At 31.0% G+C, this 15,911-nt stretch overlaps 1 protein-coding gene across 1 annotated transcript in view; it reads right to left on the reverse strand.

Annotated features, from left to right (window-relative positions):
• Positions 1-1,357: 1,357 nt before the first annotated feature.
• Positions 1,358-15,911, reverse strand: part of LOC118197905 (protein BANP-like) — a 29,518-nt gene continuing 14,964 nt past the window's right edge. The window contains exons 5-6 of the mRNA XM_085819292.1: positions 5,326-5,447; positions 1,358-1,630 (exon numbers count right to left, since the gene is read on the reverse strand). Of these exons, the coding sequence (XP_085675418.1) occupies positions 1,439-1,630; positions 5,326-5,447 (314 nt within the window). The 3' untranslated portion in view covers positions 1,358-1,438. The remainder of the gene's footprint in view (positions 1,631-5,325; positions 5,448-15,911) is intronic.

Genomic DNA, 15,911 nt, shown 5'->3' on the forward strand with positions numbered 1-15,911 from the left:
AAGCGTTATTGCTTGCTTATGATTTATGCTATTTTGCCCCCTACCCCCAGCCTGTACATTATCAAAATTTGCATATGGTTTTGTTTTTTCAAATGTTACATTAAAATTTTGCATTTGCTTTTGTTTTCGAGGTCTGAATTATTATTTTTGCATGTTTTGTTTTTGGACTTAGATCTACTAAAAATATTTTTGTAAATTTCTTTATTATTTTGCAATCTTTTTAAATTTCTTTGTGTTTTTAATGCTTCAATTTTTCAATTTTTTGTACTCCTTGCTTCAACATGTAGGAGTTGTGACTGATAAAGTCATAGAATACTTTTAATGTTTTTCTAAAACTATTTTTAAATTTTAATTTGCATCTCTGTCAATTCAGATACATGTTGTTTTACTTACTTGTTTCATTGCACCAACATCCTGATGATGATGCAGCAATAGATGCTGAAAATGCAAACACTGAGAAATTAAATGAGATGCAAATTTAATGCAAAAAGAATTTTGAAACCATATGTTGAATTTTTATGCATTTATTTGTGGTGACAATAAAAATTTGAAATAGTGGGTTCTGTTGTGTTATTATTAAAAGCAGGTGCAGGTTGAAGCAAGGGTGACACCTGTGAATCCATGTAGGGAAGTTAGTTATCAATTTGCTAACTGCTAAGCTTCTGTTACAATTTGGAATTCCTTGGAAGAACATCCTGGAGGTGGTCTGAGGGTCAACCATTAACACCTTGAGAGGATTTCATCTCACTGTGTATTTTGAGTGCTCCTTTGCCACACAGACACTATATGCTTACAAACATCAATGCCCTATCTGAGATGCAAATGCACGTTCTTCAGTACTGCAGTCAGTGTTATTAACCACTATCCCATGTCTGTGGCTATTGTTAAAAGCCAGGGTTTGAAGCTATTATAATCATCTAAAAAAGAATTTAAAAAAACAAACAAAGGACTTCTTTGTGACTTCCTTGTTAAAGGGGTTGTAAGCCAGAGAATTAAATGTTTGAACAAACTGTTTTATGAATAGTATAAAAATAAAATTTAATCATCAATAGTTAATGTAAGGTGGCCCTCAACTTTAAATAATTAGGTTTTAAGGCAAAAAACAAACCATAAAATTGAGAGCTATTTTTTATTCATGGATATATACCGTAGAGCAAAGCCAAACCTGTTCGAGATTGTGTTATTAGTTTTAGATTGTGTTATAGAGATAAACTAGCTTTACTTTTCACCAGATACAGAGATTTCGAGAAACAGTTTGTCATCCATGATGAAATTACAAAAGTAAGCCTGTTTTAGCTCAATGCTTCTTATAGCACTCAATAAAACTTTGTACATTTGTAATATTTTCTAAAATCCATACTGTATCAAATATGAGATTTATTACTGATGTATTGTACAAATGGAATGAATACATATATATGTTATGGTACAAGAATTTTTAAGTCCCACTCATTTCTGAATCATCCGTAAGGAAAGCCATGTCTTGACTAGAAGTTAACTTTGTAGGTAAAGGAGTAGCTAATAGCTCTCCAGTGCTTAGAAACTTAATTTGATGAGTCTGTTGGATTTCTGCCACTTGTTCTGGTGTTGCTTGCAATATTTGGAAATCTGCATATTCTGGATGGATCATCTGTAAAATATAACATTTAAATGTAGCTTAGTATTTTTGAATAATAGTTTATAGAAGAAAATAATAATAATGTAAAAATTCAACTTTTTTTTGTTGTCTAATTAACTAAAGATAAATACGTATTTCATAAAACAAACATGCATACATATTATTATGCTGTGTGTAAAAATAGTGGACTCTGAAATAGTTACCTAGCAGATTCGTATTAAGAGCTTACATTCAGTGATGGATTTGGTCGAATAAAATTTTCTGTATACTAAAATAGTTTCTTGAAAATAAAAACATCAAATATTTCAATGAATAATTTTTTAAAAACTGCATTATATCTTAAATATATTTTGCTATCCTATAACTGCGTATAACATTAATCTACAAGGATATGAGATTTAAGTTCTTTTTTCACTAAATATCCATATCTTTAAAACTATTGTATATTAACTTTCATAACATATTTATCTAATTTCTTCCATGTGACATTTAGAGTACATTTTGCACTAAAAATCTGATTCTTTATATTGTTATGAATTTGGTATTTAAAAAGCTAATGTTAGTTCAATTATAAATTAAATGGTTTTATTTCCCGCGCAGTGCAACACGTAATGAATATTAAAGGAAAGCTAAGCCAGAAAATTGAAAATACAAGAGCGCTTGCATTTAACATTTAATAAATATCTCTTTTTGATTTCGAGAAAGTTCTCACGCGCAATTTAAAAATCTTATAAAAAGGAGGAAAACTTCTCAATTCGTAGTTAGTCAGTGATTTTAGTTAGCTTGTTGTTGTTTTAAGAGTTTTGTTTAGAAAACTGCTCTTGTTGATTGTAGCGAATTCGCGGATTAGCTTTCTTCAGCTTTTTTGAGTTAAGTTCTATTGAACGTTTGAGTAGTTAAAAGATAACTACTGTGAGATATTGTAATACTACATGATAATTTGAGGAAATGTAAGCATATTTGTTGTGATAATAATAAATTTTTGTTCATTTTTCATCGGACTTGTGCATTCATTTCGTAACGAACCCGTACGCACGCAATATTTTTAAAGATGCACATTGTATATGTTAAGATTTAAATAAAAATAAATATCTTGAATGGAGATACAGGAAACTTATTTACTTAAAAATATCCTACACATTATCATAACTGATGCCAACAAAAATAGACAATTTTTTTATGAAAAACAGCTCGATAATGTGTTATCTAAAATTTCTAAAATAAAATTAGTTCAGATAAACAGGATTTTACTTCTAATAAAATTTTAGAACCAATATTTTTTATAATGTTGGGGGATTAAAAAGAACTTTCACACATACAGAAAATTATAAATATTCTAAATAATGTGGATTTATGACACTGAAAAAAGAAATTTTTTGTTATAAGTTTGTTTTTCACACTATTATATTTAGAATATACTAATATTCATTCTTTCTCTTTCTCGTTTTTGGTTTAGCTTTACAGATAATTTTTGAAGATCATATTAAAATGTAATTAAGTGACCGCCGTACTCAGCTAAAAAAATTCTTTTTTCCTTTCGAAATTTAATTCATATTCCCTGACGAGAAATTTCAGTGCTTTTTCAATTTGGCCAATGTACACCAAACAGCACGATACATATCAAACAATGCTAAATTAATACAATAATTAACAGCACACATGAGATTTTTAAGAATCGAAAAATGAATTTTACTGATAGGTGAAAAAAATGACTTAAATATTGAACTTATGGAGTAGTCGAGAAATTTTGTAATTGATAGTTTAAATAATTTTTGGGTATGTGTCAGTTAAACATCACTGTTGGCTTAGTAACCTGTTGACTAAATGTCTTGATAGTTAAGTGTCCCGTAGCTAAATGTCCTGACGGCTAACTTTCTGTGTCGGCTAAGTGTCCTTGTCGGCTAACTGCCTGTGTCGGCTAAATGTTCTGTAGGCTAAGTGTCCATGTTGGCTAAATGTACTGCCGGCTAACTGGTGTCGGTTAAGTGTCCCGTTGGCTAAGGGCCACAGACCCAGTGACAGCAAAATGATTTGCATGGTGGGTGGTGGGAGGAAAAACTACGAAACAAACAACACCGCCCCCCCCAAAAAAATAAACTTATGTAAGTCAGAGAAGTACTATATTTATTTTAAACCACAGAAATTTTGCCCAACATGCTAAAAATTATAAAAAGATTGCAGAAACAAAAGCATATGCAGACCAGCTGTTTCAACAGATTAATTCAATAGCTTATAAAAGAGTATGCATTTGCTTTAATATATTTCTTTTTATTAATATATAAAAATAAATATTTTTTATCTGATTTTTTTATAACATAAGCACATTAATGCTCTTTGTTTCTACCCAAGTACCAAATACTATGTGGCATCTAAAGGGTTAATTATGTCTGAATCAAGCAATCAAATGATGTCTTTAAAAAATTTCATGAATTTGCATATTTATATACAATATTTGATTCTTTTATATAAATATCTTCAGATTTATTTTTTCGTATGTCATTAATTATATGTAGATATTTTGATTGTTGTTTATCTTATTGCATTCTTTTTACGAGAGTTTTAAAATATTCTTGACTTATGGCAAATTTCTTCCCAGATATCATGTGAATCAACAATGTGAACACTTCTCAAAATTATGGACAAATGCCTCTGAATTAAATTTGTTAATGGGAAATTTAATTATGTGCTTACGGACTCTTCAAATCAACGTTTCATATTTTTAGTGTAATAAAAATTTGAATATCAAATTTCATTTTCCCTCTGAAGTTAAGACACTTGATTATATTTAGCATGAAATAATTAAATAGTTTCAAACTTACCTTTGCTTAAAATAACACTTTCTAAGATATTTTCTTGGATAACTGCTTCTATAGTTTGGAAAATGATTTTTACTATGCAGTTTTTGATCATTTCATATATTTGTTAAGACAGAATATCCTGATATTTGATCAAAAAAGTCTGCAACTTCATGTTTGCTATAGTCTCTGTTAATTTGATGCCTTAGAGATTAAAAAATTAAAAAGCAGATACTTTTAGCACTTACCATGCAATTTTGTGGAGTTTTTTAATTGTAAATACAAAACTAGATGTGCTAAACACACACACAAATGGTTTGGTCACCAGATGCTGCTATCATCAGGTCTCAGCATATGTTTGGCTTCCCTTTCACAGATGCCAAAAGTATGTCAGTTGCAAATGGAAGAAAACCAAAGAGCAAAACTAGTAACATAAAATTTAATCATAATAATAGACACTTCTCTACATGCTCTCCCATTTACTTAAGAAATAAGAATTTTAGTTCTAAGATGGTGAATTGAATAGTATACAATAAATATTTATAGCAGCAAAATGTATTAAGCAGGATCTAGTCTATAAATATGGCCATTAATCTTTTAGATGACATAAGCACATTAATGCTCTTTGTTTTTCTACCCAAATACCAAATACTATGTGGCATCTAAAGGGTTAATTATGTTTGAATCAAGCAATCAAATGATGTCTTTAAAAAATTTCATGAATTTGCATATTTTTATCAGATTTTCTCTCTTCACATTTTTATTTATGTTAGAGAATTGCTGCAAAGTTTAGACTTCACATTAAAAATGGCTATAAAGATCTAATTATGTCTTCTGAGCTACAAGAGTAATATTATGAATAAATATTGCAATAAGAACATTATGATAAAGGACCAGAATAGTTATACCAACCTTTGGTTGTAAAGGTAATCCTTTCATTTTTTTACGAAATGCTGTTCGACACTTGGAATCTATATTTTGCTTTATTTTATTCCAATCCTGTTCTGATATGCCAAAATGAAAGCTGAGGTGACCTGTTTAAAGTTTTTCAATAATACTAAAATATTACAAATTATACAAATAGTTAATGAAAAGACAATATGGCAGAAAATAACATTCTCAGTTGGCATAGTTATTTTGCTCCATTTATTCATGTCACAAGCAATTTATAGAATTCTACCTGAATCTTTTCACTTTATTTATAATACAAGCTTTACAATTTCATACCACAAAGTTTATTATTTTCATAGAATAAAATACAGTGGTGGTCAAAATTGTGGACACTTTTGGAAATTTTTATGTATTTGAACTTTGTATGCTTATAGAAAACGTTACGTTTCACAAATTGCAAACTTGTATATATCATTTTAAAGAGAATTTATTACTGAATTCAATACAAAACACAAAATTCAATTATTTGCAATACAAAAAAAGTTAAACGATAATAGTTATCGATATACACATTAGATAGTGATGATTGCAGTGAGTTATCAGTACTTAGTAGGGTACCCTTTATTTTTTATTACAGCTTCACATCGACGTTTCATTGAGCTGACAAGAGTTTTAAGCCCTTTTTTCGTTATCACATGATGCCAGGAAACAATTATAGCCTCAATTAGTTCCCTTTTATTTGATGGGCGCCTCATTCGGACAAGAGTTTTCAAACGGTGCCTCAAATTTTTGATAGGATTGAGGTCAGGACTGTTTCCTGGCCATGACAACAATTTAATGCTCTTTGTATGAAAGCACTCTTTCGATATTTTGGCCGTGTGGCAAGGAGCAGAATCTTTCTGAAAAATAAACGAAGCATTGTTGGGAAAGAGATCTCTGATGGAAGGTAGAAGTTTTGGTTCTAGAATAGTGTCAATGTATTTTCTGGCATTCAGTGTCCCATCGATGACACGAAGGCGACCAATACCATCTGCTGACATGCATGACCAAATCATAACACTGAGTTCTTCACAGTTGCTTGAATGCAGTCAGGATGTAGCTCTTCTCCTATTCTACGTCTTACATATTTTCGCCCATCACTACCGAATAATGATATCTTAGTTTCATCACTCCATATAACTTGTGACCACTGATCATCTGTCCAGTTAATATGTTCCTTTGCCCACTGTAGTCTTTTTTTTTTTCGTTGCTGAAAATTAAGATAAGGCATTTTTCCTGGAATTCTACCTCTCAGTCCAACATCTGTTAATCTTTTTCTGATTGTTCTTGAACTGATAGAAACACCAGCATCATTCAGATCACTTCTGATGGCTGCTGATGACATTTTTCTATCTTGGAGACATAGTCTTTTTATTATGTCATCAATAGATGTCGTGCACCTTTTTCGGCCTTTTCCTTCTTTTGAATTTGTCTCTTGATATTGTAAACAAAACTTTCGGACTCCAGATGTAGTCACTGAATCACCCACCTGTCTTGCAATTTCAGCATAGGAAACCACTTTCTCGTAACACAATAATAATATATCTCTTTCTAGGTGTCCAATCTACTTCTTTATTTGATGTCATTGCTTCTTGACTAAATATTAAAAATTTTTACAAAAATTCGTACTTGTAATTGCAGTGTATAAGAAACAGGTCCTCCTTCTACAGAACAAAGCAAAATAGTGAATTGTTTCAAGTGTAAACATGATGTCAGCTTCTCCTGGCAGTTACTAACATTTGATTGGTTCTCAGAACAAGAACAGTGATTGGCCAGGAAAGCTAGACATTACAAACCACTTTATAACTGTGTTTTTTATTTATATCAAAGTACATATAACTTTTTTTTTTTGGTATTGCAAATAATTGAATTTTGTGTTTTGTATTGAATGCAGTAATGAATTCTCTTTAAAACGATATATACAAGTTTGCATTTTGCGAAACGTAACATTTTCTATAAGCATACAAAGTTCAAAAACATAAAAATTTCCAAAAGTGTCCACAATTTTGGCCACCACTGTATATTCTACACAGTTACACAACTACACAGCATACACTCTGACTCTCAGAATGATGCACTGAATTCTAAACTAAACAAAAATCCATGTTCCCATTCCATGTTAAAGGAGTTTACTTAGAGTCAAAATAAACAAATATACTCATAAACTGCAGAGGAAAGGTAAATTACAGTTAATTAAGGAAAAAGAAAAGAGAATCAAAGAAGCAAATGGCTACATCAATATCAAATGATAAACATTTTAAAACTAGAAAGAAAAGAAACTATGACTATTGAATCAAATGGTCGTTATATTCTCCCAGGTTAAATTCATATGATTATGATCTCTGAGGATATCTGAAGAACTACATGTATATAATTTAACAAATCATTCTCCAGTGAGTGCTTAGAGGAAAGCTGGGGGAATTTAAATACATCCCTCCTATCACTCTTGATGAAGTCACAAAACTTTCAAGACTCTGACTGATACAAATCACATGAAACATATGTCACCTACACTGCTGTAAAAACCATTTCATTATAATAATAAAAATACTAAATACAAAGGGAAACAAAAATACAGTAAGCCATTTAGAGGAGTTTAAGGATTTTAATCCTGTTTCAGTAATAAAAATGCTACTTTTACTTTCTTAACTGATTTCCTTTTTAAATTACATTGACTTAATGAAATCAAAGTTACCAATTTTTACATGTATAATTTCCAAAGCGAATAATTCTCAAACAATGCGTTGTGAACTACCATTTTAAAATCTCAGACTAACAATTTCATTTTCAAAAATCAAAGTTAAATTTTTTAGAAAATACTAAAATTTATCTGAATTCTTCTGTTCAATACCAACCACGATTCTATGAATTAGTTAGTGATAACTTAGCCATGGCAAAACAATCTAGAAGCAAAATTTTAATTAATAATTTACAATCTTTATGCTGTTATTTTCTGAACTTCCTCAGTTAAAAATTAATTTATTTGTAAAGGTGAGAAAATACTGTATGAATTTCTAGCTTTACTCTAATTCAATTTTTTCCTTGTGGAACTTCTGTTGCAATACAGTGCAAATAAAAAAATTCATAGAATCTTACATTTTATTTTAACTTATAAGCATATCAAGCCCAGATTTGTTCTAATTCAATTCATTTTTGCTTACATTATGGAACTTCTTTGCTTTTACTTTGGATAGCAATGCAACCTATGAAGCAGAAATAGAACGATGAGTTTTTAAAGAAATTATATTTTATTTCAACCTGTGAGCAAATGAAATAGCTTATGAATAAACAAATAGGCAGAAAATCTATTTATTTTATAAAAATTAAGGAAATGTTTAAGTCATAATTAATTACACATAATTTAAACTAAATTTAATTATGATGCAAGACTTTACATATTTAATATATACTGCTGGCCAATAAAATTGCAACACCAGGAAGAAATGATCTGACAAATGTCAAAATCACATGAAAGGAAGAAGAGGTTGGGATATGCAAATGATTAGCATTTCAACTCATTTAGACAATGCAGTAGGGAGAAACGGCGTATGAAGCACTGCATAAACGAAAGGTTGTGTAATGGATTTCTCATTCGGAAAGAACTTTGTAAGGCCGGAGTTTGCTCAGAATATCATGTTATGCCTCCAATAATAATAAGAAAAGCTTATTCTCAAATGTCGGAATTTGATAGAGGCAGAATTGTTGCCTATCGAGAATGTGGACTATCGTTTCGTAATATCGCCCATTGCACTGCTTGACATCCAACCACTGTCATGCGAATACGCAAGCAATGGTTTGCTGAAGGTCATACTGAATAGCATGCAGGATCTCAACACCTTCTCCTGACTAATGTTCAGGAGGACACACATGTTGTGAGGTCAGCTCTGCAAAACCATACAACCACATCACAGATCATTAGTCAAGAAATGGGCATGTTTGCAGCATGCCCAGTCCCAGTATTCGCTCATATGGTGCGTCGAAATTTGCAGCAGCGTGGACTATCAGCATGGCAACCCTTGACAATACAGCATAGAGACAGACGCCAACTCTAGTGCACCGAATGACAAGGCTGGATACAGGAGTAGTACAATGTCATCTTTTCAGACAAGTCCTGCTTCTGTGTGCAGTATCTTGATGGCCGTACACATGCCTGGAGGCTCTGAGGTGATCGCATGTCACCTGCTTGCATTTCGTATTGACATAGGGGCTTTACACCTGGTGTGATGGTTTGGACAGCCATTGGGAACACAGCATGCACATCTCTAGTTCAGATCAATGACAATTTAAATAAAGATCAGTACATTTCTGACATCGTAAGTCCAGTTGCTGTGTCCTATCTTCAAAGTCTGCCAAATGCCATCTTCTAACAAGATAACGTAAGATCATATGTTGCACTCGTGTCCACACATTCCTCAATACGCAGGGTATTCGACTGCTGCCCTGGCTGAATGATCTCTAAATCTGTCGCCCACTGAAAACATCTGGTCATGGGTTGCTGAGAGACTGTCCTGCCACCCCTCTCCTGCTAATACAGTTAATGAAGTGTTGCAGAGACTTGACGCAGCATAAAGCGAATTGCCCATTCCCAATAAATATCTGTTTTGTATTTGTTTTCCTTCATGGTGTTACAATTTTAATGACAGCAGTGTATATTGTAAATTCAACAGCAAACACTTGCTGGTTATGCATTCATTGGAAATTTGGTCTAATTCATCTGTTATTTGGTTCTTGTCACCAGCAACACAGCCTAGGGTGTGACACTGATGCAACAGATATTATATTTGCTGAAAAGGAGAAGAGACAACACATATATTGCCAAGTTTACCATGGGGAGTTGAACCCACATCCTTGATTTTCAACTTGTACGTTCAGGATATTTAATACAGTACAAAGACTGAAATCCGGAATCATAGGGACTTCGGCGATTCCGGATTCGGGATTTTTCCGAATATTAGATCATCAGTTTAAATCTAGTAAGATGGCATGTAGAAATTATAAAATTAAAAATATGAAATCATGATTTATGAAATAATAAAGTATTTATGATCTAAAGGATATCAAAATTTACAAAAAAAAAAAAAAAAAAAAAAAAAAAAAAAAAAACTTACTATTTATTTGTTTATCTTATTAAACATTCCTTTCAATGTAAGTTGTTTTAAGTTACTTCATTTTTTGTGCTAATACTTTCCCTTTACAGGGTTCGTACACATTTCCTTACATGAAAATTAAGGACTTTTAAGGACCATCAAAGAAAAAATTAAGGACCTATCAGCAAACAAAAAAATGAATAGAATAAAGCAATTATCCATACAAACCGACTTAATGCTTGTAATTTCACTTCATGCTTGTTTCTAACTAACAGAAGTGAGTATTATGCACTATTAATTAAATTCAATTTAATACTTACCATAAAACAATTTTGAAAATTAAACTAACTCCCTACAAGTTATGAAGTAGATAACATTAAATTAGAAACATAATTCCTTAAAAAACATGTATAAGTATATTTTACACTAATAACAGTCACTATTTTAGAGATTTTACATGATTATTATTTAACTTATTTGATATTTATTTAAACACAGTCAACTACTATTATAACCACAATGTAAGAATATTTTGCAGATTAAAAGAACTGATTTGTAAACATACAATTTATTTCCTTGGTTTTTTGAAAGATACTAGAATAATAAACTGTACAGTAAAAGATACAAAACATTTGTGCTTTTTTTAAATCTGAAATCTTTTCAGCTATTTTAACATCTAATTTATTTATGTCTATTTCCTTTTCTTTAACTATTCTTCTAAGTTCATTTGCTTTGATAAACAAATCAATGTTCCTGCTGGTCTCAGCTTCATCTGCTAAAGCATCTACTTCTTCATTAATATCTTTAATGTCCCTTTGAAGAAATTTTTTCTTCTGCTTCATATAATCAATTTCTTCCTCAATAATATTTCTTTTCATCTTTGAATTTTCAGATTTAGTTAAAGATTTTTGTTCTTCTAAATACTGAACTTCTAAATAACGAACTCCACTTCTTGCAGAAGCTGCTGCTGATCTCATTTCTTTATTAATTTCGATATTAAGAACACCTCCAGAAAATTTTATGTAATCAAATACTGTGCGTTGAAAAATGTATGATGAGTCACTTAAGTTTTCAAATTCAATTGCTTTATTTACAGAGAAGCCCCTTTCCACAGAGGCCTGTTCATGTGACAAGATGGGAATACTTGTCACAGTGAATACTTGAATAGTGAAAATATACATTTTTTACTATATATATATATAATTTATTTCCTAAACAATATTGATTAATTGATTATATTATCTCCTAAGTTTAATTAAAGTAGAATTATTTTAAAAGAGTGAATCCATACTGATAAGTTATATTTTGAAAGATGTATATATATACAAAAAAGTTAAACGATAATATAAATAATTACTTTCTTACTGATAATTTCACTAAAAATATAATTACTTGGTTGTATACTTGTAAGAACACTTTCTTAAAATTACTTATAAAATTTGTAAAACAGCATTTTACAGGACACAATATTATCAAAGACCTTATTATTGACTTTTGCAATTATAAGTTCTCTACAAATATTCTCAAAAGACTTAATTAGTATTTTCCTTTTTGAACTTTAATTCTTAAATGTTAATACTTAAATGTTAATTTTTAAGGGTACCACTTTATTAGAATTACTTTTGGTTTTGACTTTTACCCTTGCCTGCATGAATGACGAAACACGAATTGAATGATTGGAGAGTTAGGTTTGGAGGCAACTTCCCCTTGATAAGTCTGTCTCCTGCCTACTCTACGATCATTCACATATGCATTTTTTAAAAAAATTGTTTAATTTTAATTTATTAAATTAGTAGATTTATTTTCATGGATAGATTTTGCACTTGATTTGCTTATGCTTCTGAATTTAAATGATATTGTAGATTAGTTCGAGAATTAAATCTTTTACATGTTTGCATATTTTAAAATTATTTTGGCTTTTTTCCTTTTTTTAGAATTTAAATTTTCTTTTTTACTTTTTTACTTTTATACGTATTTGTTAAGAATTTAAATTTGTTTAAATTCATATATATATATATATATATATATATATATATATATATACAGTACAAAGTCCGAGATCCGGACATCCAATATCTGGAATGATCTAAAATCCGGACCTCAAAACCACCACCAACCAATTTTTTAGGGCTTTTTTGAAGGGAAGGGGTGTGCTCTACGCACGCGCATTAGATTTTTTTCCTCATCATAAAAAAACATGCTGGAAATCCCGATTCTTAATCTCAGTTTTGCGCTAAATAAAATATCTCATTATTGAAGAAATAATTATTTTAGCATAAATTTGTGTGATTAGTAACTTGACTCCATAGCTACGTATCTGCTTGGCATAATCTCAAACCGAAACATTTGTTAATTTTACACCAAACTAATATTTTATATCCTTGATGCCGAAATCACGAATCATTATTTATTGTATTTTGCTTTCATCACCGCATGTTTATCAACGGATGACAATTTGAGTGATGAATCATGCAGCGACGCCAAATAATAGAGTATTATCCGATTACAGATTTAAGTTTAATGCGCTAAAATGTTGACAAGGGGAGATTTAGCAGAAATTTTTTTCCTTATGCTAAAAATAGATTTTGTTAATGATACTCTTAGGACAAACGATTATATTTAGTGCTATTTGAATTAAGAATAACTGATTTGTTATTCACATAAAGGCGGCAGAATTTAGCGAAGTTAAACAGAAGTTTTTCATTGCGATGACAATGCCCAATCATCAATCAATTAACGGAGGGCGAAATCTGTAGTATGGTTCTAAATCCAGAAAATACAGCTACCGATAGTGAAGAAAGTAACAGAGAGGTTACTGAACGAGAAAAAATTTTAATTGACAAGTTATTCGGAATTCTCGACACAGCAATTACAGAACTTGAACAATGGAACTTAATAACTGAACAAGAAATTATATGTCTATAGTATTAGTCTAAAGTATTAGCAGAGAAAACGAATCAAACAACTCACATTGAAAGAAATGTTTAATAAAGTAAACATATAAATATTAAGCTCTTTTCTTTTGTAAATTTTGATACCCTTTAAATCATAAATATTTCATTATTTCATAAATCATGATTTCATATTTTCAATTTTATAATTTCTACATGCCATCTTAGTAGATTTAAAATGATCTAATATCCGGAAAAATCTCAAATCTGGGATCGCCGAAGTCCCGACCTCGGACTTTGTACTGTATAAATATATATATATATATATATAATACAGAAAGTATATTTTCAGTTAAACTTCTACCCAATAACTTTAGTAATTCATGAAAGTTAATTTTGCGTCTCGTTCATTCAGGAAAATTAGTTTCAATTAGTTAGTTATTTTCAACTAATAATTGCATCGCCATTAGCAAAAATTATGCATTACTATCAACAACATAGGTTTAAACCAAATACTTAATTGTCTATTAAAGCTTCAAAACGTATTTCCGAACTTCACTTTTTCTCGGCTAGCGTTACCGAATTTGCCCTTGGCGACCTAAAGTCGAAATGGAGCCAACAGATTTCCCGTGAAATCGATAACAGACAAGCTGCAGAAATAAACTCATAATCCTGATATCCCATACATATAGTATGTGCAAAAGAGAATAAACTCCGCAGAAGGTGATAAAAAATTAATTTATGGCTTAATTGAAACAAACACAGAAATTGAGCTAAGCAAAATCGTGTAAAAACAAATTGAAATGATAAAACGAAACTTAATTTTCATGTGAATTTTCAGCGCTGACTCTCTGATTCTAGAAATTTCAATTTGTTTCAGACAAAGACCACATTTAAGGATTGCCATACATCAATATCCAGTCTTTGTAGTCAGCTTGATGAAGCCACAGTTTATTGAAAATGCACTTTCCAGGCATCTCGTTCCTATTGGCGTCGGAAGGGTTGTGGGCTTCCAAGTTGGGATTGCTCTAATTTTGGCAAATATTTTCAGAATCCCACCCCTTTTTTTTTCTCGAGCACCTTCATCACCACTTTCGCCTCTTAAAGAACTTCCAGCTTCACGCTTTCGTCACAATCTGCCTAAATTTATGGATAACACCTGTTTTGAAAGATTGGGTGAATAGCCAATCAGACACCGATACTTTCGTTCGGGTAGCTAATTGTTTTTTTTTTTTATCGTTTGCAACGCAAATCTGCCAACAGATTGGTTAAGAGCCGTGTAATTTTAATTCCATATTCATGAGAAATCGTAATTCACACTTAGAATGGCAATCATTAGAAATGATAAGAAATGTCAAATGAGCAAAATTAAGGACCGTTTATTCATTTTGGCCAAAATTAAGGACTTTTAAGGACCAAAAATCATTTTTGAAAAAATTAAGGACCGTACGAACCCTGCTTTACTTTTGTAGACAGAGATAATCTCTTGTGTTTAATTACATTGTTGAAGTCCTGTAACTGCTGTTTCGAGAATTCTGACTAACTTTTCAATCGAAATTTTCTCATTTTCAGTAACTTCTCTGTCACTTTCTTAACTATCGGTAGTAGTATTTTCTGGATTTAGAACCACACTACAGATTTCACCATTGATTAATTGACTGATGATTGAGAAGCGTTGTCACCACAATGAAAAAATTATTTTATGTCATCTTCATTTATTACTGCTTCTTCACATTTCTTTACAAAATCCTTTAATTGGAAAATTTCACCTTTGTTTTGTGATGTCCGAAAAACTTTAAAATTACCAGCTGTCATCATCAAATTTGGCTATCCTTGCATCATGAGCTTGGCGACTAATGACAAGTTGTTCCATATATTTTATCTTGCTTCTCTATTGCGAACCGAGACAATAAAGCCTGAATTGTATTAGTTTAATTATTTATTATACTTATGTCTATTTGTTGCACAGGCTTAAGGCTTATCAGATAAATAAATACTCATGACTATTTCTTGCACATGCTTAAGGCTTATCAGAAATAAATTCCCCCATATACTTAAGCCTTATTGAGGGTCTTCGCTAGATATCTTACTGCCTGATGCAGTTTTTGTGGTTCCTGAATTCTGGGACTCGGCGCGGCCATATGAGCCCTGGCACTGGTTCTGGGTTTATGTGAATAACAAATCAGTTATTCTTAATTCAAATAACCCTAAATGTAATCTTTGGGTCTATGAGTATCAACAAAATTTATTTTGAGTACATGGAAAGAAATTTTTGGTAAATTTTTCCTCGTCAACATTTTTTAGCACATTTAACTTAAATCTGTAATCACTGCCAAGTGTAATTGAATAATAACATAAGATAAAAGGTTATGTTATTATTCAGTTACTAACACAAAAAAATTGTTTAGGCATCGCTACATGACTCATTACTCAAGTTGTCATGTTTTGATAAACATGCGATGATGAAAGAAAAGTATAATAAATAATGATTCGCCAGGTTGCCATCAGATGAACGATGTAACTATGTGGAATGTTTCGGTTTGAGATGCATGCCAAGCAAATACGCAGCAATGAAGCCAAATTACTGATC

This window comes from Stegodyphus dumicola, chromosome 6 (assembly GCF_044657685.1).
Source record: "Stegodyphus dumicola isolate Sdum_Otavi_A_Nest chromosome 6, ASM4465768v1".
Lineage (NCBI taxonomy): Eukaryota > Metazoa > Arthropoda > Arachnida > Araneae > Eresidae > Stegodyphus > Stegodyphus dumicola.